Source organism: Sus scrofa, chromosome 9 (genome assembly GCF_000003025.6).
Source record: "Sus scrofa isolate TJ Tabasco breed Duroc chromosome 9, Sscrofa11.1, whole genome shotgun sequence".
Classification (NCBI taxonomy): domain Eukaryota; kingdom Metazoa; phylum Chordata; class Mammalia; order Artiodactyla; family Suidae; genus Sus; species Sus scrofa.
The window spans coordinates 113,188,635-113,212,357 of NC_010451.4; the positions used below are offsets into that span (position 1 = coordinate 113,188,635).

General features: G+C 37.4%; 1 protein-coding gene across 12 annotated transcripts in view; it reads left to right on the forward strand.

Moving 5' to 3' along the window:
• Window positions 1-23,723, forward strand: part of TPK1 (thiamin pyrophosphokinase 1) — a 373,809-nt gene that overhangs the window by 257,265 nt on the left and 92,821 nt on the right. For 11 of the 12 annotated variants that reach the window (XM_021063594.1, XM_021063590.1, XM_021063592.1 and 8 more), the window contains one exon: window positions 12,430-12,541. In XM_021063594.1, the coding sequence (XP_020919253.1) occupies window positions 12,430-12,541 (112 nt within the window). Of the gene's footprint in view, window positions 1-12,429; window positions 12,542-21,941; window positions 22,999-23,723 lie in introns of those variants that run through there. The other variant, XM_013979876.2, reaches the window with a different exon arrangement.

Genomic DNA, 23,723 nt, shown 5'->3' on the forward strand with positions numbered 1-23,723 from the left:
GACACTGTTATAAGTACCGCACCGATTAAGTCATTTAATCCTCCCAACAGTCCTTTTATTCTGGTTCCATGGATGAGGAAAACAAAATGCAAACATGGTGAAAGGGATTCACATCCATGAAGTCTTTCCTCAGCACCCGTGTCTTTAATCACAGTGCTGTACATAGAGCAGACTTCCTCAGGCTAGCTCAAAACAAGAATTCTTTCCTAACGACAGCGTTTCTTTCAGTCTCACTCCATGGACAGAATCTAGAAGTCTAGCCAGAGTTCTCAGGGGCTAGAAGAGGGAAAGGGAAAGCTTTCAGAATGCCGGGAGTATTTCTCTTGGGGAGTGGGGTCAGTGGGTCTGACTTATTTTTAAAGAGGCACTGGCAGCTGAATTGACTCTGGCGAGACCAGGGGAGATCTTGCCATGGTGACGTGGAGAGGGTCGTAGTGGAAGCATTTGTGAGAAGCAATAGGGATATGGATATTTAGAATATAGCATAAATAGGATTTATATATAGATTTCCTCAGGGGTTTGAAAAAAAGAAGAAAAACTTTCTACCTGAGCAGTTGGAAGGAGAGACTAGATATCCACTGATCACAAGCTGTGTGCGGGTGGGTTTGAGGCAAAAGATCAGGATGTGTTCAATAGGCAGTATGTTCAGGAGCAGAGTTAAAGAGAAGTCTAGGCTAGAGATACAAATGTGGGGTTTGCCAAGCTCTGGATGATCAAGCTCTCAGAGGACATGCAGGTAGGACAATTAGAGAGGAGAATCTGACTGAGACTGAGGAGCTGAGCCCTGAGGTGATCCAGCTTCAGGATTTGGAGAGAGGAGGAAGAGAGAGAGAGAACAAAGGGCAGTGTGGGTGAACAGGAAAACCAAGAGAGTGTGCTGTTCTGGAAGCAAAGTACAGATAATATATCAAGGAGGAGTGGGTGATAACCCATGGCAAATTCTACTGATAATTGACTGCTGCATTTAGCAATTTGGAAGTCACTGGTAGTCTTGATGAAAGCCAATTTGGAAAAGAGGTTATTTAAGCAAAGGCTTATTGGAATGAATCTAAGAGAACTGGAGGAGAGAATTGGAGACAGTGAATTTAGGCAACCATTTCTAGGAATCTTAATATAAAGAAGAACAAAGAAGTGGGTTAGCAAGGTGGTTGCTGGCACATGAATCGGAGGTTGAGAGTAGTTAAATGAGAACAATTGAACTTGGTGTCCCCACTTTGATAAATATTTATTGTATTCCTGCTGTGTGTCCAAGAGGTGTAAAAATTAATGAGATGTGGTTTTGTTCCTTGAGGTATTTCTCCTCAGGAAGGTTATTAGACTTGAAACAATGTGCTGAAGAACTTAGAGGCACAGTAGCCCAAGCTGCAGGTTCATGGAAGGCTTTGGGAAAGAAGCACAATGAAAGAAGGGATGCACAGACTAAGTCTTGGAACTTGTACCATCTGACTGTTCAACCCAACTGCCTCTAATACATATTTATAGGATCTAAGGGAGGAGCAAAACTGTCCTTTCTTTTCTTAACAAAAAATAGGCAAATCTTTTAACAAATACTTTAAATGTTAATTTTCTTAATCTTAGCCCAGTCATTGATTTTGCTTTAACCATTCTTTGTGAACTCCTGGAAGACCTTGTAAGTATGTTTTAAAAACATGAATGAACGTCCCACATATCCTCATCAGCACCCACCTTATGTTCAGTCCCTGGAAAAAATGTGTAAATAGAATGGGAGATGCTGAAGACAGTAGGTGATGTCAAAGAAGATAGCCTTATTAATTCACTTCCTGCACAAGTATTTATTATTTGGACCTTTGGACAAGGTCATGCAAAAGCTTAACTTGTTGATTGACTATAGTGAACAAGATAGTGAGCAAGAAAGGGAAGGAAAGCAAAGGAATGAAATGGTCTGATGGGCTTTTGAAGATAGAAGGAAGCTGAGAAGGACATGATGTTGTAGTACAATGAAGTAGACGTTAAAATCACAGCATACTTAGTTTGAGATCCCACATCTCCTAGTTACTAGTTGAGTGACCTCAAGCAAATTGATGACTGTACTGAGTCCACAGTCTCTATCTTAGTAGTAACTCTACCAGTCCAGGTTGTTATGAGAATTACAGTGCCCAGAAGAATATAAGGTCGGAGCAGATATGCAAAACTTGTTACTCACTTCTCTTTTTCTTTGGCACTTTCTCATTATTTCTTCCAGTGAATAAAGTTTGATAGTCGTGCTGGGGCTTGAAATAAATAAATGATTGCAAAGTTGTCTTTTTCTCTCCCCTTTGTCGGGAGCACTAACAATATCCCGTGAGCATTGTGAGCATGAGTGGAAAACAAAACAAAACAAGACAAGACCCCTCAGCTCAGTTAAACATGCTGAATATCAGCCATACTGCATCTCAGCAAGCAGCACACTTCCTGCAGTGTAGTTACATAGGATAATGAATAGTATCATCCAGTATGTCTCTCTACTGTCAAACCACCTCACAGTTACCCTCCCCACCCCTAGCAGTCCTAGTGACTTGAAGTCTCTGGGGTAGCAGAAAAGAGAGGTGCATAGGGTGGGGAGTTAATGAATCCGACATAAAGGAGGGGTCAGGTACAGGAGGATGTGCTTGGAATAATTGTGGGGAGCTGGTCGTCTGTTGCATGGGACTCAGCAGACAGAAGGAGAGCTGGAGTAGCTAAGAATACAAGGAGGACGGTTGAAATACATCTTTCTTTTCTTTTTTAAAGTTTGATAAACCTTTAGTTGATTTACAATATTGTAATAATTTCTGCTATACAATAAAGTGATTCAGTTATACATATACATCCATAGATATCCATTCTTTTTCAGATTCTTTTCCCATATACGTTATCATAAAATATTGGGTAGAGTTCCCTGTGCTTTACAGCAGGTCCCCAATGGCCAGTCATTTCACATGCCTCAGTGCGCATATGCCAATCCCCAACTCCCAGTCTATACCTTCCTCTCCACCTGTCTCCTTTGGTAACCATAAGTTTGCTTTTGAAGTCTGTAAGTCTTTTTCTATTTTGTAAATAATTCCATTTGTATAATTTCCTAAGGTTGTCTTTCTCTTTGTCTAAGTGACTATTTCACTTAGTGTGATAGTTTCTCGGTCCATCCATGTTGCTGCAAATGGCATTATTTAATTCTTTTTATGGCTGAGTAATATTCCATTGTATATATGTACCAGAAATACATCTTGCAGTGTTAGCGTTCCCATCAACTCTTTACCAATTCTGAAAAAATAAGTTCAGTGAATTTAGAGTCTGAATTGAATTTTATTTAAATCATTTGCTTGCATTGAAGAAAAAGAATATTGAGTTCCCTTAGGACTAGGCTGAGTTCAAATCAAGAATTTCAAGAATTAACTTTAAGAGTTACATTTTGGGAGTTCCCGTCGTGGCGCAGTGGTTAACGAATCCGACTAGGAACCATGAGGTTGCAGGTTCGGTCCCTGCCCTTGCTCAGTGGGTTAAGGGTCCGGCATTGCCGTGAGCTGTGGTGTAGGTTGCAGACGCGGCTCAGATCCCGCGTTGCTGTGGCTCTGGCGTAGGCCAGTGGCTACAGCTCCGATTCAACCCCTAGCCTGGGAACCTCCATATGCCGCGGGAGCGGCCCAAGAAATAGCAACAACAAAAAAGACAAAAGACAAAAAAAAAAAAAAAAAGAGTTACATTTTGCATATGATGATGAACTATGAGACCTCAGCAGGAGTTCTTCAAACTTTTCTAAAATTGATGAACAAAACTGGGAAGATGTGCTATTATTAGAAGGATTATTTCAGAATAGGGTAACACTTAAAAAATAGTTTATTGGGAGTTCCCATTGTGGCTCAGCAGTAATGAACCTGACCAGTATCCATGAAGATGCAGGTTCAGTCCCTGGCCTCGCTCAGTTGCCATAAGCTGTGGTGTAGGTTGCAGATGCGGCTTGGACCCCACATTGCTGTGCCAGTGGTGTAGGCTAGCAGCTGTAACTCCAATTTGACCCCTAGCCTGGGAACATCCATATGTGGCAGGTGCAACCCTGAAAAAAAGCAAAAAAAAAAAAAAAAAAAGTTTACTGAAAACTTTTGTATAGCAAATGGAGATATGACTCTTCTCTTTAAGATATCTTAATGTCCTATAAAGTTAAACATAAAAATGATTACAGAAAAAATTCTCTTTCTCCCATCCTGCTATTTCATATTAGTCTTTTTTCCTTAAATATTACTGGGACAAAGTGACTAGATTTTTTAAAATAAAGAGCATAGAGAAGTGGAAAGAAAACTTACATTCCAATGAAACTTGGAGGACTCGTTAGTGGGAGAGCAGCAAGTAAATCAGTATTTATAATAGGAACATTTGAAGCCCTGTTCTTGGCACCTTACACATATTCTCATTTAGTCCTCAAAATAACTCAGTGAACTGGTATTGTCATGCTCATCTTACATACAAACCTAAAATGTGTACTCTGCATACACTTTGAAGTATATTTTGAAAACTATTGTTGGGGTATTCATAATTGTTGGTTGTGTGTGGTTTATCTCAGCATCCAGTTAAGCAGACATTATCTACACAAAGAATTCTGTCTAGGTGCCTGTATCGAGATCTTTCAGTTCAACTAGGCCCTTCCTCATCAACTCTAATTTTGGTAAAGATTAACTCTTTTAGCAATAGTTTTTCCTCTTGCTCTAAACCATTAGATATTTATTAGACAGTTAATATATTCCTTCTCCTTTGCTGTAAATCCATCAGCAATGAAAGGCCAAGTTTTGCCTTCAAAGAAATTTTATTCGCTTTTGAGAGTTACCGTCGTGGCTCAGTGGTTAACGAATCCAACTAGGAACCATGAGGTTGCAGGTTCAATCCCTGGCCTCACTCAGTGGGTTAAGGATCCGGCATTGCTGTGAGCTGTGGTGTAGGTCAAAGATGAGGCTCGGATCCTGTGTTGCTGTGGCTCTGGCATAGGCTGGTGGCTACATCTCCAATTAGACCCTAGCCTGGGAACCTCCATATGCTGCTGGTGCAGCCCTAGAAAAGACAAAAAAAGAAAAAAAAGAAAGAAATTTTCTTCTTTTTTAAGGCTATGTAATATGAACCCATTTGAGAGATGCAATATGGTAACAAAATGCTCTGTTTTATAGTATAAATAATTAAAGATTGTAGCCATTTGAAGCAAGTGTGGTCTGTGTTAACTGGACCATAGAAGGAGCCTGCAGAAAAAGGTAGTGTTCGACCTTTGCTTTGAAGCTTCTCTCGGTTAAGGATGGAGAAACAGCCTAAGAATAGACAGGAACATGTGGATATCCTGATCATACCACTCGTTAAGTAGAGTAGCATTTATCTGAAGGTATTTGAAAACTCTGTGTTCACTCTTTGACTCAAAACATATCTTTTGGTGTAACCTGTCCAGTTTCCACTGTTAGAAATGCTTGGTTCTGGGATAAGTATTGTCTTTAGAAGTCATTGTGTAAAACGCCCATATCTTTTGGAGGAGCAGAGAGGAGGTTTCTGACAATTTAGTATGAGCACACTCACGGATTATTTTCTCTGACTGTAATAAGAGGGAAGCGCAAAGATAGGATAGAAAACATTGTAAAAAAGCATCAGTACTGAAGTGCTAGGTAAGGAACGATGAACATCGATTTCATCATTTTATTTTGAAATAGTGTAGTGTTGAGGGTTAATGAGGAAACTAGTCTGTCATAGCATTTTACTGTCTCTGACAATAGTGGGTATTTCATAAATGTTTTTGACTTTAAAATAAACTAGCTTAATGAGCATTCAGAAGGTTTTCTCTTGGATAAACATGTATGGAGTATTGTCATTAACCTTTTAATCAGAGAGTAAAACTACCTCCTGTCAAAATACACATGATCCCATCCTCAGGTTACTAAATCATTTCCAAAACAAAAATTATATGGAGGTTATTAATTTCCCAACATATCATCGAGATGTTTCAGACATGGAGATGTTAAACACCAAATCATAGTTTTTGATGCAAAATTAATAGTTTGTGTGCAACATTAGTATTCCAAATCACTATTTTCTTAGGTGGATTTCATGAAATGCAAATTCCGCAGGTAATTAAGAGGTGTTATTTTAAGAGGCAAGTAGAGGATCTGTAGTCCAGAAAGTTTGGGAAGCACTCATTCAGGTAAATAGGGTTTTTTGCTTCAAGACAACCTGGCCCGGCATGCTCATGTGTATTATGGCTTCCAAAAAGGGAAACTAAAAAGAAATCGTTCTAATCTTATCTGGCCCTGTGAGAGTGTTTCGTGGAATAAACTTTGGAAAAGGTGGTTCCGACATGATGTGAAACTTAAAAGCTATCTGTAGATAGGGCATTAATGCATTTTCAAGGGAAATGCAATCAATCAATGATAAATAAATAATTTTAATCCAGCACACTTGGGTTTTGAGTTCTATGTTTGTGAAACAAAATAAAAGTAAAAATACAAGTCCTCTAGCTGTGAGATTTTATAACTACAAGTTCACTGGTAAGACCATTTCTCTTGTGACTACTTTCAGTCATGTGATTAGTCAAAGTCTGAAAATGTATCAGCACGAAAGTCTGCTTTTATGTGGGAGAGGTAAGTCTCCTCCTGGTAAATCCAGGTGAGATCCTTTATTGACTTCTTTCATTATTCTTTCCTGCAGGCAGTTTAAATTCCTGTGGTGTTAGCTGATATATTTTTTAAGGACTTGGACAAACTAACAACAGATGAGCTAGCAGAGGTTAGCCTTGTGTTTTATCAGTGCAGAGCAATATGCCATTCATATATTCTGGGTCTAACTGCATGTCAAGAAGTTTAGCTGCAGTTAGCCACAGGGTGTGAGTTCAGCATTATCAGCATTGGGACGAAGAGTTATCCACTTTATAAACTAGCATCAGCATCTGTTCCTTGTATCTTTTCCACTAAGTAGAAGGGACATTTGTGTTCTTCCCATATTGAGTTGCTTTGTGAATGATCTTATTAAAGTGCTATGTATTTTGTGAGCCCCACACTATGATATTTTAGCTTAAAACTTGGTGTCATTATTGGATTTAAGGACTTAGAGATATAAACAGGATTCAGATGCCTCAGTGTTTGCTACTTTTGCAAAAGCACAATCTATGGGGTTCCCGTTGTAGCTCAGCGGTTACAAACGCGACTAGTGTCCATGAGGCCTTGGGTTCGATCCCTGGCCTTGCTCAGTGGGTTAAATATCCAGTGTTGCCGTGAGCTATGGTATAGGTTGCAGACGCAGCTCAGATCTGGCGTTGCTATGGAGTGGGTCGGCAGCTGCAGCTCTGATTCAACCCCTAGCCTGGAACTTCCACATGCTGTGGGTGCAGCCCTAAAAAAACAAACAAACAAAAACAAACTAAAAAACCCACACGCAATCTAGGGTGAGCCACACCTTTTCTCTTACTCATGTCCTTGTCATTTTCAAGGAGGAGGTATAAGACAGTCAAAAGGACAGTGATTTCTTATCCCTTCCTTAGGCGTCCACTTGTGTGTATTTCACTCTAGCTTGGCATTACAGCCTAGGGACAAGGAACTGTTGATGCTGCCTGTCCTTTGCATGCTCATAAGTATGATTTCCAGCATAGGAGCCAAGCCACATTTTTGTTGCCTTTCAATGACTTAACAATTTCATCCCTTATTGAGGTTGCTAATAGGTTAAAAGTAACCATGGTTGGAAAACCAAACTGACCCTGATTGATTTTTGTTCCATCTTTAGCATATAGAACTGCCTTTGACTTCAAAGAGTTATCTTAGCTCAGAACAGGAAGCCATGCAGTGATTCATGAGAGTAGATGGAAGTCAATGATTAGTTCATGTGCCTCTGATCTCCAGTAATGGCATAAATCTTTGGGGAAGTTCTTTACTGTCAGGCTACATGCCTGCCTATGTCACATCCCACATAGGCCAGCATATATTTTGAATTGAGAAATCTGAGGAATGAACAAAAATTCCTTTTGTTGTTCACTGTAAAAGTGTCACATAGACTTGAAAATACAGGAGAAAAGCATAATATTGTTTTCTGTTAAGCATACCAGGCTAAATTTGCGAATTTGTAAACACAAAGCCCATTCACATGTGGCTAATGAACACTTTTTTGGAACAAGAAGGAAAAATGTTAATTGATTGTAGGCTAAGACCTATCTGTGACTTCTTAGGTCCACAAACTAATTTATTCCCAGATTGAAAATTTCAAGGTCTGTTGAATCTTAAAATAATGAGGAAGGCAATGAATATATAGCAAGGCTGGAAAAGAAAGCTTACCACTGTGTCATTTAAATCAGTGGATTTTGTAACAGCCACCCTCTCCCTGGGATAATAAAACTTAACATGTATATGTGTTGTTTCCTTTGCATTATAAAAGTTGAAAAATCTTCTGAGCAGGGAGTTAATATCCATGAATTGAGAAATCACCCCTTACTTCCTTTATCATTCTTGACTCTAGTTAGTCAGAGAACCAAACATGGTGATATGTTCAGCTGACCACTACCAAAATATTAAGCAGGCTACAACCAGAGGGAGGAAAGTCTTCAATTAAAGATGGAAATTAATGGCACACACTGAAAATGAGACAATCCAAGGACATGTGAATCTTTGTTTGATAAGAAATGAAGTCACAGATCTCTTTGTCAGAGACACATTACCAGAAACAGGTAGAGCCATCTGGGCCAGGTGTGCATCCCTGACCTTCTTTGTCCGTATCTGCTACCCAGTGCCTAGGAGGCTCTGGGTCACCTGCAGCCCCTCTGATGTGCTGCACTTTGTGATGAGGACCTTGGCAGTACAGCCCTTGTCAAGCTGGGATCTGCCAGTGTTGAAAAGTCACCATTGTTCCTATTCCTTCACTGCTAAAGCCAAAGCAAGTCTAAGGAAATCAGAATATCTACAATACTTTCTCTCTGTGTCATTAACTCTTTTGATTATAAAGGAAGCTTTGTTCCTGCTTTCCAGATTTGTTAAAGTCTGTTATGTTTGGCATCTGTGAATAGTAATTGGTATTATCTTTACCTTCAGAGAGAATCATTTCTATAATGGAGAGTAGTAGGGAGAAACAAAGTTCAGAATTTGTGTGGCAAGCTGTTCAGTCTCAACCTAGAGAAAAATTACCTACAAAGAAAGGTGGTGGCTCATGGCTTAAATAAACGAACAAACCCTATCCCCCCCACCTTTTATGTGAAAAGAAGCAGAGCAAGATGGTGAAGATAACTGAGAAGCTTCTGTGTTTCCCATTTTATGTAACCTCTCATCTAGCTGGCACCAGTTTCAAACCTACCAGCACACTGCTGTTAGTCCCACTTAAGGGATGAGAAACTGAAGGTCATTGAAAGACTTAAAAAAAAATTAATACCCTTTATTTTTAGATCAGTTTTACATTTACAGAAAATGAGCAGATGAGACAGAGTTCCCATATTCCTCCTCTCCTGCTTGCAGTTTCCCCTATTATCTTGCATTAGTGTGGTATATTTGTTGCAAATGATGAACCACTATTGATGCATTATTAATGAAAGTCCACAATTAGAGTTCACTCCTTGCATTATATACACTGTGGGTTTTGACAAATGCATCGTGTCACATATCCACCATCACAGTGTCACACAGACTAGCTCCACCGCCCTAAAAATCTCCTCTGCTCCAACCATCCAGCTTCGGTTGCCACGCAAGCATCCTTCCTTCCTCAGGGAGCCCCTTTCTTATGCACTGCTCTCCACTCTCCACTCCTGATCGGCTCTCTGATCTGTCATCTTTCCCCACTTCCTTGTGCTTTGTCGTCCATGTACTGGTCACAGTTTTCAAGTATACAGCTATGTTAATAACTTATCTGTGATGTTAGCTTGGCGGCTCATGAATGAGTAATATTAGGCGGAAGAACAGAGCTATTTAAGATCTCATTCCTCAGTCCATTGCTGCCACTTGGGCATGTTACCTATATTACCAATAACTCAAGCCAGGAGCAATTTTAAAATCCCCCTTTTAAATAATGTGCAACGTTAGGCTCTGTTTCCAGATTCTAGTATGATGTAAAATGGTGAGAAAATAAGGACCACTGCACTTTACTCATTTCCTTGTGCCTTCTGTCAATCATAGCATTACTTTTCACATTGAAATATGTAGAAAATTTCTTGACTATAATCTGGTTTTTATGCTTCTAAATTAGAAGAAAAGCACCAAAGATGATTATTCAGGAATGAGATTAATTTTTCATTCCTGACATTTTTTTCATGGCCATATTTCAGTTTTTCCTCTTTAGATTATTTTGTCTATTTTTTCCTTCAGAAGAGTTTAAGAATTTATAAATCTTTTATCTTTTCATGTCTAAAAAATATATTTCTTGTTTTATTTATATGAGATTTCATTGTCGAGTCAGTTATGCTCATAGGTTCCTAGGACATTATCACCTCCAGTCCAGGCAAGAATCCTCATTGACTGATCCATTTTTTCCCTGTTACCCGTATGTCAATTCCTATTAGGCAAACACAGTGTGTGTGTGTGTGTGTGTGTGTGCGCACACACACACAAATATATTTAAAGATTTTAAGTATATTTAAACTTTAAATATTTATATTTAAAGTTTAAATATATTTAAACCCAATTTTTACCTTTGTTATTAGAAAAACTGTCTTATTATATTTGCATTTATTTTAATTTGTATGGATGGGTTCTGTAGGTAGTCATGATTCTCTTTCCTCCTATGCATGATGTTTTCACAATGCATTGTGTTTTCTTTCTTTCTTTTTTTATTTTTTTTGTCTTTTTAGGTTCGCACTTGTGACATATTGAGGTTCCCAGGCTAGGGGCCCAATCAGAGCTGTGGCCCCCGGCCTACATCACACCCACCACAATGCAGGATCCTTAACCCACTGAGCAAGGCCAGGGATAGAACCTGCAGTCTCATGGATGCTAGTCAGGTTCATTAACCACTAAACCATGATGCGAACTCCATCACAACGCACGGTGTTTTCAATCTATCCGCATTTCTGTGTGCATCTAAGCCATCGCTTGGTATGTATCTATACGTGTCGCTTATCTTTTCCTCCAGTGATGGACACCACATTCAGACATGTTTTATATTTTCTTTAAAAATCTTCTTTGCGTTTGAATGTATTTAAGCCCTTCTAATTGCATGTATATGTATGTGTGTGTACGCACTGCCCTCCACTCCCCACTCCTGATCAGCTCTCTGATCGGTCATCTTTCCCTGCTTCCTTGTGCTTTGTCTTCCACGCACACACACACATATATCCACACGCACGTAATAAACAGGTAGTAAATGTCTGAGTGAACTTGTGTTAAATATAAGACTCACAGGTAATCTAGGGAATTGTTTTCCTAATAAAAGCAATCTTTTGACAAAAGGCAAAGTCCACTCATATATATTGAGGGCTGTATACAGTAGAATAAGTTCTCAGAAACTTACAACATATAATGCAAAAGGCATAGTTGCAAAAAAGTAAAATGACTGTACAAGGAAACCTAGGTTTCCTTAGTCTGGTAATATGTCTTATGTTAATTACACCTTAAAACAATATTTTATTAAAATCAAGAATATCTTTTGAAGCTTATTCCTCTAGAGTTATTTGAATTATGAAAAATACTTTTGTAATTCTATTATTGAATGCATGCATGTCTTGATATTTTCTCACAAGGACTAAAGAATCTTTCTACAAAGACCATGTACCCCACTGATAATGAATGAGGTTAGAATGGAAAACCATTAATTTGTGGGAAAAGAATTCCTAAGGGTTTTATTGGAAAGTAAACATTGTAGCCTTGGTTGAGCATTACATTTAACTTTAATGGTCTTGTAAACTCACAATTTGAAAACATGGCAAATTGTATCAGTGTTCATAATCAAAAGAGAAGAATCATACTTGGTTCAGGGCATTTACTCTCCTGGTAGAGATACTTCTCATCCCCTAGAGCATCTGTGGGTGTAGGAAACAAGTTAGCCACGAGTAGGGTTGACCTTGAATTCTAAAGGTTGGAAGCCTAGATCTCAGATAAAAAGCAGAGATTTTAGTTAGGAAGCAATGTTGTATTTACTCTCAGGTATTTGATTAAGACCCTATAATTCTGTATCATTTAGTCTACACCTTCAGCACGTAGAAACCATTTAGCATTTGGAATTGGCAGGTATAAATAGGAACCTGATTCTCCCCCTGTTATATGTGGTCCTGGACACGTTTAATCTCTGCAAACTTCAATTTTCTGATAAGGAAAAATAATAATTAACAATAAGCTACCTTGTAAAACTGTTGCAAGGATTAAGTCCAGTGAAAGTTCCTAGGATTATTCAGTACATAATACATGCGTTTGTTGTTAGGAATAAGTATCATAAATCACGCCAAGTTCCTAGGACAATACCTGGTCTTCAAGTCACATTAATGTGCCTTCCTTTCTCTCCCCCATCTTAATGATCATTTCTTCTCTCCTTCAGGGAAAACACAAATTGCATGTAGATACTGGAATGGAAGGTGATTGGTGCGGCCTTATTCCTGTTGGAGAGCCATGCAGTCGGGTTACAACAACAGGCCTGAAGTGGAACCTCAGTAAGTAGAGCCCTTGCACAAATGGTTTCTTTCTGTTCTTTCTTTTTGAAAAAATTCTCTTTGATAAATAATTAGAAGTGGAATTGCTAAGTCATATGGGAACTCCATGTTTAACCTTTCAAGTAACTACCAGACTGTTTTTCAAAGCAGCTATTTTGCATTCCCTCCAGTGATATCTGAGGGTTCCAATTTCTCTACATCTTCACCAACACTTGTTATTATCTTTCTATTATTATTGTTATTATTATTATTATCCTAGTGATTATGAGCTGGTATTTCATTGTGCTTTTTATTTGCTTTTTCCTGATGATTAATGGTATCAAACATCTTTTTATGTGCTTATGGGCCATCTGTGCAATTTCTTTGGAATAATGTCTATTTACATCTTCTGCATATTTTAAAATTGGGTTATCTCTTTTTATGTTGAGTTGTAAGATTCCTTCATATATTCTAGATAAAAGCATTTTATGAGATGTATGATTTGAAAATAATTTCTCAGAGTCTTAGGCTTATTTTTTCATTTTCTGAAATTTAATTAACTATATTCATTAAGTTAATTTAATGAAGTCCAGTTTTTCCTTTTATTGATCACACTTTTGGTGTCATATCTGAGACCTCTTTGCCAAGCCTTCTTCATGATTTTGTATGCTTAAAACCTACTTTACTTTTCCAAAGAAGTAGCTTTTCTATAGACTTCTTTTTATAGCACATGCTGGAGATTTTATAAGATTAGCAGTTCTTACTAAATTTTAAAAAGTTTTCCAGTATCTATGTACTGTATTAGGTACTAGTCATACTGAAACTGCCTGGTTTGAAAAGAACAAAAAAAATTAAGTGGATCTCTTCATGAAATGAATGCTGATTCCAAAAGAAACCATCAGGCATGGTGAAGTGAGTCAGTCCTGATCTCTAAGAAATAACAGTGATTTAGTCAAAATGTGTTGATTGAATATCCAAGGAATTATCTCCTGATTGACCAATACCTCTAAGGTTATAAAAAGTAAAATATGGGGCCATGTCATTCTTGCATAATATGTGAAAACTTTCAGGTTCCCACAAGGTAATAAATATTTCAAGAAATAAATACATGGAAGATAAAAAGATATTTTAAAAGGTCCTTATATGAGCCACTTCTGAAACAATTAGGAAAAACTAGAGATATTTTGAAGCAAATGTCTGGAGAGCTCATCAGAATTTGAAAGGATGGGAAGAATACATCTCCGCCAGCATACAGAAGTCTGTGACAGCCTTTGAAGCTGGTTAGCTGAAACCAACACGAATGCCTGTTAGAAACTTTATGGAAAACATTTCCAGCTGAGAACAATTGTTTTACCCTGGAGTTCCCATTCCTTCCGAGGACCCAATCCAGACAGCGGTGAACATCCTCCTGAATTTAGTAGTGACCTCGCTTTCTAGGGCTATGGCCAATACTTGCAGAGCGCTGCACAGCAGCAACACGAGGGCTGTAGCTTCCTTTATCTTATAGGAGTGCGCAAGAGGCACAGAGTAGAGGAGAATCTTCTGTGCGCTGTAGAACATCCTTGGATCCCCTGTGTGCCACAGTTACATACATGTCCTAATTCATTTTTCTCTGATTTTAATTTGTTTTTTAAATTTATAATACAATTTTTAAAGGTTACATTCCACTTACTGTTATTGTAACATATTATCCATATTCCCCCGTGTTGTATAATATGTCCTTATAGCTTGCCTTATACACAGTAGTTTTTACCTCCCACCCCCAATCCTGTAATGCCCCCCCGCCCCACCCCCACTGCTCACTGGTAACCACTGGTTTAGTCTCTGTATCTGTGAGTCAGCTTCCTTTTTGTTCTATGAACTAATTGGTCATATTTTTTAGGCTCCACATATAAGTGATATCATGCAGTATCTGAATAATAATGTTTATTCTGGGAAAGGATCTTGGGCATTAATTATGTGGCTTTTTATATTCCTATCTGTGATAATGTTTCTGTCCTGCTGTAATACTGTATACTATGACTTACAGATTACTCTGACTTTTAAAAGTGTTACTTTTTTGTCTACAATTTTGTGAAAATAAGTAGTAGCAACTTCACGGTGTGTGAAAAGCAATAGAGTTGGGACAGAGAGTGTTTCATAAGTAGTTTGTAGTAAAGGGCTAATGCATGGGGACTTCTTTTTTGTTGTTTTTTGGGCCACACCTGGGGCATATGAACGTTTTTGGGCTGGGGTTGAATCTGAGCCACAACTGCCGGCCTGCACTACAGCCACAGCAACACCAGATCGGAACCATGTCTGGTCTGTGACCTACACCACAGTTCATGGCAACACCAGATCCCCAACCTACTGAGTGAGACCAGGGATTGAACCTGCATTCTCATGGTTACTAGTTGGGTTCTTAACCCCCGAGCCACAGTGGGAACTCCCTGAATGGGGTCTTCTGATGAGTGATACTACCTCATTACAAAATAGTAAAGATAACTGTGAAATGATGCCTGGATGGCTTGAAGAGAAGTGGATGGGTTTTTTTCACAGACACTGCATTTTTCACACTCGGTGTCATTGTGAAAGCATAGCCCTGAGCTTAGTGTCAGTTTGTCTGTCATGCCCACAAAGTGGCAGGACAGGGATGGGCCTAGAGGAGGAGAAAGGAGATGCAATAACTTAGTCAGGGGTTGCTCAAATCTTGGGTGAAGGAGATAAGCAAGTCCTCATAAGGAAGTGTGTCAGAATCTTCGTTAAGTGGTCTTGAAGCTGGTAATCTCCCCATCTACACCCATTCTCAAATATGATGCCACAGTCCCCATCTACACCCATTCTCAAATATGATGCCACATTCTCAAATATGATGAGATGCAATAACTTAGTCAGGGGTTGCTCAAATCTTGGGTGAAGGAGATAAGCAAGTCCTCATAAGGAAGTGTGTCAGAATCTTCGTTAAGTGGTCTTGAAGCTGGTAATCTCCCCATCTACACCCATTCTCAAATATGATGCCATAGTCTGATTCATCTGTTTCAATTTGTGGTTACCTCACATCACAGTCTATCTTTAAAACGACTACCTATGGTCGTTCCCATCACTCAGATGTGAATCTTTACCAGTATTGTTGAAACCATGTATATTACAGTATTTTAGTTCATAGCAATGTGATGTGTGTCTGAGAACAAGACTTTCTCTAGGCTGTACATATGTGGGAGTAAAATAGCTGCATCACAGGCAGTTGCATCCTCACCTTTACTAGACATGCCACATGGCTCTGATAGTGTCTTACCTGTGTACACTCATCACAGTGTATGAGAGTTCCCATGTTCTCCATCCTCACCCCGTTCCTGGGATTGTCAGATTTAATCATTTTTGCCAGTCTGATAAGTGTCAATGACACTTCATTGTGGTCTCGGATTGCTGGTGAGGGAAAGCATCTTTTTGTCATTATTAGCCATACAGGTTTCCTCTTTCGTGAATTGCTACTTTCTTTTCCCCTTTTCACCACTGGATTAGGTGTTTCTTATTAATTCTTAGAAGCTCTTCAGACCCTAATGGTCTTCTTCCTGGCTCTGTTTTACCTCTTCCATTTGTTTATGGCATTTTTGTACACAGAGAGGATATTAAATTAAAGGTACTAAAGTTTATCCATATTTTTCTTTAAGATTTATAATTTATGGGTCATAAATCATCTTTCTATTCCCTGTGGTTGTAAAGATGTTCTCACATTTTAGTATTAAGGGGTTTTTTTATGCCGTTTCTTTCACCTGAAATTGATTCTTGTGTATGATATGAGTTAGGAATCTAATTTTTTTTTCTTGCTGATAACCAATTGCCCTAGCATCATTTATCATCCTTTTCCCAGTGATTCATGATATACCATAAGTATTTATATTCATGTGTATGTTTCTTGGGTCTCTGGTCTATTCCTTTGGCTTACATTCTTCTTCCTGATACCGCACTGCCTTAATTACATAGCTTTATAGTAAATACTGAAATGTGCCAATTTAAATTTACCAATCTTCTTCCTCAAGATTTTCATGGCTATTCCTGGCTTTTTCTTTTCTTCTTCTTCATAAACTTCGGCATTAGCTTGACAAGTGTCACACAAACAAGTCCGTTGGAACCTTTATTGGAATTATGTTTAATTTACAGATTACTTTTGGGGAGACTAGAACAATTTGGAAAGAGAATTTCTGTATGACACTGAGTCTTCCTGTCCAGAAACATAATTTGTCTCTCCTTTTAATTAGAACTTTTAAATTGCTTTTGATAATTAAAAAATTTTGCCCATAAGATTCTGCACATCTTGTAAAAGATGTATCTCTAGAAACCTTATACTTTGTGTTGCTATAGTAAGGTACACCATTAAAAATTTAGATTTTCTGAGTTCATTGGTAGTGTATAGACATACAGTTGCCTTTAGTATATTGTATTAATGTATTGCTGAACTTTTTGTTTCTAAAAATGTGACTTGAGTTTTCTATAGACAGTCACCTTTTTCTTAGTAATCAAGTTTTTTTCTTCTTCATCTGTAACAAATACGATTTGTTGTATTAGGAGTAACTGAAATAGTAGCTTTAAAAAACACCTGTGAAGCCATCTGGTCCTGGACTTCTATTTGTAGGGAGTGATTTTATGACCTCTTCAATTTCATTTCTAGTGAGCTTGGGCTTATCAGACACAACTTAGAATAGATTTACAGGAGATCCTGCTGAATAGCATCGAGAACTATGTCTAGATACTCATGTTGCAACAGAAGAAAGGGTGGGGGAAAAAATGTAATTGTAATGTATACATGTAAGGATAACCTGACCCCCTTGCTGTACAGTGGGAAAATAAAAAAATATATATTAAAAAAAAACAAAAAACAAACAAAAAAAAACACCCCCCGTCCCTTCAGATAACCCAGTATAGAGTTAAATAGTTAGAGGGCAAAGTTTCTATGATTTTCTCAGCCTTTGCCTCAAGATATAAGATATCTGGTGCAGCTCCAGCCACTGTGTTCCCCATTCAGCATCAGAAGGGGAAAAAAAAAAAAGGGAGAGAGGAAGGGGGACAGCCCACATCACTGGAAAATAAGGCATCAGTGATTCCCAGCATTTCCAGAGATCTTTCCTGCATGCAATCTTCCCTCAGTTCTCAGAACTATCAAATATCAACCTAGTTGTGCAGGAGACTGGGATGTGAAATTTTTGAATATAGGGACATAGTCACCCCAACTAAACCCAGGTCCTATCAGTGAGGAGGGATACAATGAATAAAAGAGTTTTCTATCAAAAAACATCTTCTTTGTCTACCACCTTGATGAACCGTTTAGCTACGTATATAATAAAAACTTATTTTAACTTTCGTCCATACTCTTAAGGACTTTTCTGTTGTTGCTGTTGATGAATCCACAATCAAACCAATTCTTATTGGTTGTTTATAATCTGTCATTATCTACCCTTTAGACTTTGTTTTTCTTTGATCTTCCTCAGTTTTACTATGATATATTGAAATGTAACTGTTCTTTTTTTCCTAGTTGCTTTTCCTTAGCTCTGATAATTGGTATAGTTAATTGATGCTGAAAAATTTTCCCATATCCCCTTTTTATCAGATAAGAACAAGGTAGTTCAAAGCTGTAGTCGGTGATCTGCCCAAATTTCCATCGTTAGGTATTAATGCACTCAGAATTTGAATTCAAGTCTACAGTGATATTTTTCCTTGTTTCCATTTAGTAAATGAAAGACTTTCCATATAAACTAGATTTATGTTTTTTTAAAAATCACTACAATGAATTTGGGATAAAGAGAAGGTAACTGTAGGCAGGGGAAAGAAAGCAAAGGAGATAGAAAAGAAGAACTAATGGAAGGAAATTAAAATAATTTGAAAGAAAAATAAAAATGCTGAGGAACAGAACTTCTCTACACTTTTGACCGAGAAAAATACTAAATGGAGTTGCCCTCCATTTGCTCAGGCCTCCGATTTCTAACACTCAAATAGAATTTGAAATTATGCATTCTTATTCCTTCTTTTGTGTTTCTTCAAAGAAGTATAGAAATAAATGACAGAATGAAATAATTTCATAGCACTGACTGAAAGAGACTCAAATCTAGACCAAGTGAAAGGGTTTTGAGAGAAAAAAAATCTGAGAAAACAGTTTGAAAAGATTTTCCATCTCTATGGAAATCATTTGTAATAAGTGTGTACAGGTACCATGATTTTCTGCAGGAGTTCTCTGTGAGGATTTTTAAGTGCCAACCTAACAGGAAGCAGTTAAGCATCCATAAAAAAAAAAAAAAAAAAGGCTGCACTTGTATTAATGCAGTTTCAGGGAGAAACACTCTTAATTCTCACTCCATTATGCCTCACAAAGTGACTCTAGTGGGTTGTCATGGTTCAATAATAGCTATACACACTAAGGTTATAACCTTTGTGAGCTAGTGCCACTAATATTTGGGATTTTTTTATTTTTAAATGTCTTTGTTATTATTTTAATTGTTGCTTTTCTAATCTAGTGCTTTCAAAAAAAGTACTTGGAAACTGTGATGTCAGTATTACCTCTCTGATTCAAAGACAGTATCTTTTGTATCTTAATTCTTTGATAATCAGTGACCCCCTTTGAGTTGAACTGAAGATATTGTTCAAATTTTTACATAAAACACATGCATTAGGAAGCAAAGTTGATGATAATAAGGATGTATTTTTTTAATTAATTTTTTTGGCCCCAAAATGCCTTTTTTTTTTTTTGACAAGGAAAATGCTAACTAAAGTTTCCCAACCCCAAAACCATTTTTTTAAGTTTATAGTTTGGTGAAATGACTATTTCATCATATCCAAGATGTCATCTGTTGTAAGATGCATTATTACTTTATGTAGTCTAAGAAATAAATAGTTACTGATTATAATTGCACAGAAGTGGGGAAAATGTATGTTTTAAAACAAACATAAAATATAGTAGATCAAATAGCATAAAAACTTAAACTGTATGCATAGACATACCATGCTTAAACCTGTCATGAAAAAATTTGCAAAAGCCTTTGAAATGGGTAAAAAGGTATCTGGGTATCTTTCAATGGATTGTTAGGGCTGGTCTAGAGGTATCTTCAAGAGTTATCTGATTCTAGGACACATAGCCTTTCATTGTCTTTTTCTTTCAAGCTATGTTACGGAGTTAGAAGTTAACTGGTAAAGGGCTGACCATAATGTATATGATTCCTGTTCATATAAGTCAGTCGAAGTTTTGTTCTGTGAAAACCCTGTCCCCCTGTAGAAATGGCCAATTTTCCATCTGTTAGCAAATATATGTCAGCATTCCTGTCTAAGTGGGTCTATCCTTTGTAGTCTACTTTGAACCAGTTTTTCCATCTTTCATTAATTAATCACTTAAATGAAGTCTTTGATGTGTTCATTTCATATTTGTATGAGTCATTCTTTTAACCTTTAAAAAATTATTCTCTAAAAAACCAAATTGTAATCACCTATGATATTTAAGGGATCACAAGCTGTGCAGTCTTTAAAAAAATAGTGTAATGTATTATTGCAAAATACTACTTCCAGCTGCATGCAGTAGGGCAGAGGCAGCTCTGGGACAAAGATCTGATGATGTCACTTCCAAATCTGTATCCTGGAAAAGGTCTCACAAAGGGCTATACTTGAACTGTGCACGTTGTGTCTAGAAAGGATCATGGCCATGAATGAGTCATTGAAGCAAAAGAAATCAGAGAAATATGCTCTTCCAGAAGACAAGAGTTGATTCTAGTACTAGTAAACTAAACTGGATGGAAACACATTTTTTAAACACTTTTATTGAAATATAATTCACATATCGTAAAATTCACCCAATTAAAACATATCGTTCCATGGTATTTAGTATATTTAAAGATATGCATAACCATTACAGTTGAATTAGAATAAATCACATCGAAAGCATGTACCCATCAGCTACTATCCACCATTCCTCCTTCCCATCCCCCACCATGCCTTTCCCCTCCAGCCCTAAGCAACCACTAACCTACTTCCTATTTCTATAGATTTCCCTAGTTTAGACTTTCATATAAATGGAACTATATAATATATGGGCTTTTATGACTGGCTTCTTTCACTTAGCATGCTTTCAGAGTTCATCAGTGTTACAGAATTTATCAGTATTTCATTCCTTTTTATGATCAAATAATATTTCACTGTATAGTACACCATATTTTTGTTTATCTATTTGTCCACTAATGGTCATTTGGATTATTTTGTGCCTTTTGTCTATTATGAATAATGCTCCTATAAACATTCTTATAATGTTTCTGTGTGGGCACATGTTTTCATTTCTCATGGGTACATACCTAATGGTGGGTTTGCTGGCTTATATGGTAATTTTATGTTTAATCCTTGAGGAACTGCTAGACTGTTTTCCAAAGGGGCTACATTATTTTAAATTCCCACCAGCAGTGTGTGAGAGTTCTGATTTATCCATATTCTTGCTAATGCTTGTTTTTATCTGACTTTGTGATTTTAGCCAACCTGGTGGGTATGAAGTGGTTCTCACTGTGGTTTTGATTTACACTTCCCTGATGACTAATGAGTGGAACATAGTTTTCAGGTACTTATTGGCCATTTGCAGACCTTCTGTGGAGATCCTTTGGCCTTTTAAAAATTGGGTTCTCTTTTTATCTTTGAGTTCTAAGAGTTCATTATACATTTTAGACACAGGTCACTTATCCTAAGTTATACAAATATTTATTCCCATTCTCTAGGCTCTCTTCACTTCCTTAATGGTGTTCTTTGAAGAAGAGTCATTTTTCATTTTGATAAAGACTAATTTATCTATTATTTATTTTGTTGATTGTGCTTTTGCTGTCATATATAGGAATTCATTGTCATGTGCAGTGTCATTTATTCCTTTTTTTTTTTTAAGAGTTAATAGTTTTTGAAATTCCTGTTGTGGCTCAGTAGTAATGAAGCCAACTAGTATCCATGAGGATGTGGGTTCGATCCCTAGACTTGCTTAATGGGTTAAGGATCTGGCATTGCCATGATCTGTGGTATAGGCCGCAGATGCTGCTTGGATCACACATTGCTGTGGCTGTAGTGTAGAGCAGCAGCTACAGCTCTGATTTGACCCCTAGTCTGGGAAATTCTGTATGCTATGAGTGTGACCTTAAAATAAATAAATGAATAAATAAAAAAACAAGAGACAAAAAAAAGAGTTTATAGTTTTTTCCTCTTATATTTAGGACTTTGTTCCATTTTGAATCAATTTTTACATATGGTATGAGATAATGGTCCAGAATTAATTTGTTGACTGTTGCAAAGAAGTCAGGTAGGATTCTGATACTGTGTCAACTTCTAGATCAATTTGATAAGTATAGTTGACTCCTGAACAGTGTGGGTTTGAATTGCATGGGTTCACTCATGCATAGATTTTTTTCACTGAATATAGTACTACCTTTTTGATCCATAGCTGGTTGAATGCCTGGATGCAGAACCTTTGGGGACTTGAATATCTACAGACTGTGGTATACACAGCAGGTCCTGGAACCAGTAAGCCCAAATACTGAGGGATGACTATATAGATTTATCAGTAATGTTTTATTTTTTAACCCATGAACATGTGATACTTTAATTTATTCATATCTTTAATTTCCTTCAGCAAGGTTTTGTTTCAGTTTTATATTTTTGTTAACTGTATTCCTAAATATTATATTGTTTTGATGCTGTTGTAAATGGAATTATTTTCTTAATTTCATTTTTGGATTGATTATTGCATGTATTTAAAAATACAGCTGAATTTTGTATCAGTTTATTCTGTATCTTGCAACCTTGCTGAGTTCATTTATTAGCGCTAATGGTGTTGTAGTGGGTTTCTTAGAATTTTCTCTATATGAGAGTATGACATCTCTAAAACAGAGATAGTTTCACTTCTCTTTTCTAATCTGTATGCCTTTTATGTCTTTTTCTTGGCAAATTGTCCTGCTAGAACCTCCTGTACAATCTTGAATTGTATTGAATAGTACTGAAATAGTATTCAAAATAGTGTTGAAAGTAGCAAAAATGGATTTTTGTCACTTGTTCTGTTCTTGACCATAAGAAGAAATCGTCCAGTGTGTTTGGTATTAGCTATTGTTTTATTCACAGATATCCTTCATCAGACTGGGAAATTCCATTCTACTACTAGTTTGTTGGGTATCTTTATCATAGAAGAGTATTGGTCTTTACTTTTTTTTTGTCTTTTGAGATGATCATGTGATTTAAAAAAATCCTTTTGGTACAATAATGTATTACATTAATTGAATATCAGATGTTAAACCAAACTTACATCTCTGGGATAAATTCCATTTGGTCATGATGTCTAATTCTTTTCTCTATACTGCTGGATTCAGTTTCCTAGTATTTTGTTGAGGATTTTTGCATCCATGTTCCTAAGGTACATTGTTTTGTAGGTTTTTTGTTTTTTTTTTTTCCTGTGATGTCTTTGACTGGTTTTATTATCAGGGTGATACTGACATTTCCTCTTTTTTTTTTTTTTTTCTTTTTTTTTCTTTTTTGGTTTCTTTAGGGCTGCACTGCAGCATATGTAAGTTGCCAGGCTAGGAGTTGAATGGGAGCTGTAGCCGTCCTATGCCACAGCCACAGCAACACCAGCTCAGAGCCACGTTTGCAACATACACCACAGCTTATGGCAACACTGGGTCCATGACCCACTGAGTGAGGGCAAGGATTGAATCCATATCCTCATGCATATCCGTCCGGTTCCTTACTGCTGAGCCATGACAGGAACTCCCTAACATTGACTCTTAAAGTCCAGGCATCCCAGAAGGAAACTCTAGGAAAGTCAGCCATGGCAATGAGAATGTAATACCAGTAAAGAAGGTCAAGCAGGCAGTTTGCAGATTTGGGGGGAACACGGCATAGAGGAAACTCTGGTTGCAGGGGACACCTGAAGTGTGTTCTGATCCAGACATAGGTGGTGCCTTGTACTTTGCCCAGTTCTATCTGTGTGCTTGCTGCTAGAGATGGGGAGGGAGTGAGAATGAGACTTGCAGAGCCAGTTTGTATCTAATGAATAAATAACAGGGATTGGCAGGCCCTTCTATGGAGGAAGTATAGATCACTGAACATTTAAACAAGTACAACCTGCTGGGGAAGAAGTTTCATTTACATGAAAATTATATCCAATAATCTCTAAGTGTTCCTTTAAAAAACACTTATCTCCACACGTGGATATGGATAAGGAGCAGCCTTT